We start from the raw sequence: 2,269 nt of genomic DNA on the forward strand, positions 1-2,269 counted from the left end.
TTGCCCAGGCTGGAGTGCAGTGGCATGATCTCACTTCACTGCAACCTCTGCCTCCTGGGTACAAGCAGTTCTCCTGCCTCAGCCTCCTGAGTAGCTGAAATTACAGGTGTCTGCCATCACACTCATCTAATGTTTGTATATTTAGTAGAGATGAGCTTTTACCATGTTGGCCAGGCTGGTCTCAAACTCCTGACCTTAAGTGATCCACCCACCTCCACCTCCCAAAGTTTTGGGATTACAGGTGTAAACCACTGTGCCTGGCCAATTTCCGTGCGTTTGTATAGTTTTCAGTTTCTCTTGTTGATTTTTAGTTTTCCATTGTGGTCTGAGGTGAAACTGGATATGATTTTAATTTCAAAACATTTTTTGAGCTTTGTTTTGTGGCTTAAGATATGGTCTATTCCTAGAGAATGTTCCATATGCTCATGAGAAGTATGTGTATTCTGTTGCTGTTGGGTAAAGTATTCTGTAAATATCTGTTAGGTTAATTTGGTTTTTAAGTGCAGTGTAAAATCAGTTTTTTTAAAAATTAATTTTCTCTCTAGATGATCTGTCTAGTGGTGAGAGTTGGGTGGAGTGTGTTTCTCCCTTTAGATCTAATAATATTTGATTTATGTATCTGGGTGCTCTGTTGTTGGATCCATGTGTATGTTTAGAATTGTTATATTATCTTGCTGAATTGATCTCTTTATTATTATATAATGACCTTCTTTGTCACTTTTTGCTCTTTTTGACTTAAAATCTGTCTTACCTGATACAAGTATAGCTATACTTGCTTGCTTTTGGTTTCCTTTTGTATGGAACATCTTTTGGCAGCATATAATTGGGTCATTAAAAAAATCCTTTCAACCAGTCTATATCTTTCAAGTGGAAAGTTTAACTGGTTTACATTCAAGGCTATTATTGATACATGCATGAGGGTTAATTTCTGTCATTGTATTAATTGATTCTGGTTGTTTTGTGTATCTTTTATTTCTTACTTTCTCTCTTATTCATTGTGGTTTCGTGGTTTTCTGTAGTGGTAACACTTGAATTCTTTCTCGTCTTTATTTGTGTGTTTGTTTTACCAGTGGAGTTTATATGTGTTTTGTAATGGTAGATATTGTTCTTTCACTTCCAAGTATACAACTCTCTTAGTAGAGACGAGGTTTCACCATGTTGGCCAGGCTAGTCTTGAACTCCTGACCTTAGGGGATTCCCCCCACCATGGCCTCCCAAAGTGCTGAGATTACAGGCATAAGCCACTGTGCCCAGCCAGATGATCTATTTAAAGTGTGATTATCAGCTCATTATTTTGGTGTTTTTTTTGTTGAGGGGAGTACCACATACCTTGTCAGTCATCTTGAAGCGCCTCCTTCCTGACTACATTTATTGAAAAAATAAATCCACTTATTAGTGGACCTACCTGTGCAGTTCAAACTTGTGTTGTTTAAGGGTCAACTATAGTTGAACTTGGTAAGAATCTTTAAAAATCTAAATAGAAAAACTTGATTTTTGCCTTGTATCACTGACCAAGAGTATTTGTGAATTGTCCTTCTTCATTACAGATTTGTCCTTTTGTTCCTTTGTTTTGTAACACCTGTTTTTCCTTACAGGATGATAAAGTCAAATCCCTCCTCTGTAGCTTGATATATTATAGAAGTTCAATGACTGCTGAACAAGTTTTAAATGCTGAATGTTTCTTGATACCAAAAGAGAAATCAGTTCCAAACCCAGAAAAAGATACTGAATACACCCCATATAAAAAGGAAGAAGAAATAAAGATGGAGAACTTGGATAAATGTATGGAGAAGACAAGAAATGGTGAAGCCAACTTTGATTGTTAAATTATTATTCTGTTATTGTTGCAGATGTTCTTTTTAAAAATTTGTTTAGTTTGGTTAATACACAGAAATATCTAGAAATGTTCTGGGACTAGTTGGGTTGTATCTTTAGTATTCAGGTTGTGAAAAATAAAGATGTTTGGCTATGCACGAAATAGTTTTTATGCTTTGAACTGTAGTTGGAGTTTGATATGGTTTGGCTGTGTCCCCACCAAAATTTCATTTTGAATTGTAGTTCCCATAATCCCTACGTGTTGTGAGAGGGACCTGGTGGGAGGTAATTGAATCATGGGGGCAGGTTTTTCCCATACTGCTCTCATGGTAGTGAGCAAGTCTCATGAGATCTGATGGTTTTATAAAGGGGAGTTGCCCTACACAACCTTTTTACCTGCTACCGTGTAAGACATGCCATTACTCTTCCTTCACCTTCTGCCACATTTGTGAGG

At 36.9% G+C, this 2,269-nt stretch overlaps 1 protein-coding gene across 6 annotated transcripts in view; it reads left to right on the top strand.

The window, feature by feature from the left end:
* STK31 (serine/threonine kinase 31) overlaps window positions 1-1,978 on the top strand; it is a 134,070-nt gene extending 132,092 nt beyond the window's left edge. For 4 of the 6 annotated variants that reach the window (XM_011973954.1, XM_011973956.1, XM_011973957.1 and 1 more), the window contains exon 24: window positions 1,596-1,973. In XM_011973954.1, the coding sequence (XP_011829344.1) occupies window positions 1,596-1,826 (231 nt within the window). In that variant the 3' untranslated portion in view covers window positions 1,827-1,973. Of the gene's footprint in view, window positions 1-1,595 lie in introns of all 6 variants that reach the window. The other 2 variants (XM_011973955.1, XM_011973959.1) reach the window with 2 other exon arrangements.
* The last annotated feature ends 291 nt before the right edge of the window (window positions 1,979-2,269 follow it).

Source organism: Mandrillus leucophaeus, unplaced genomic scaffold, assembly GCF_000951045.1.
Source record: "Mandrillus leucophaeus isolate KB7577 unplaced genomic scaffold, Mleu.le_1.0 Scaffold140, whole genome shotgun sequence".
Lineage (NCBI taxonomy): Eukaryota > Metazoa > Chordata > Mammalia > Primates > Cercopithecidae > Mandrillus > Mandrillus leucophaeus.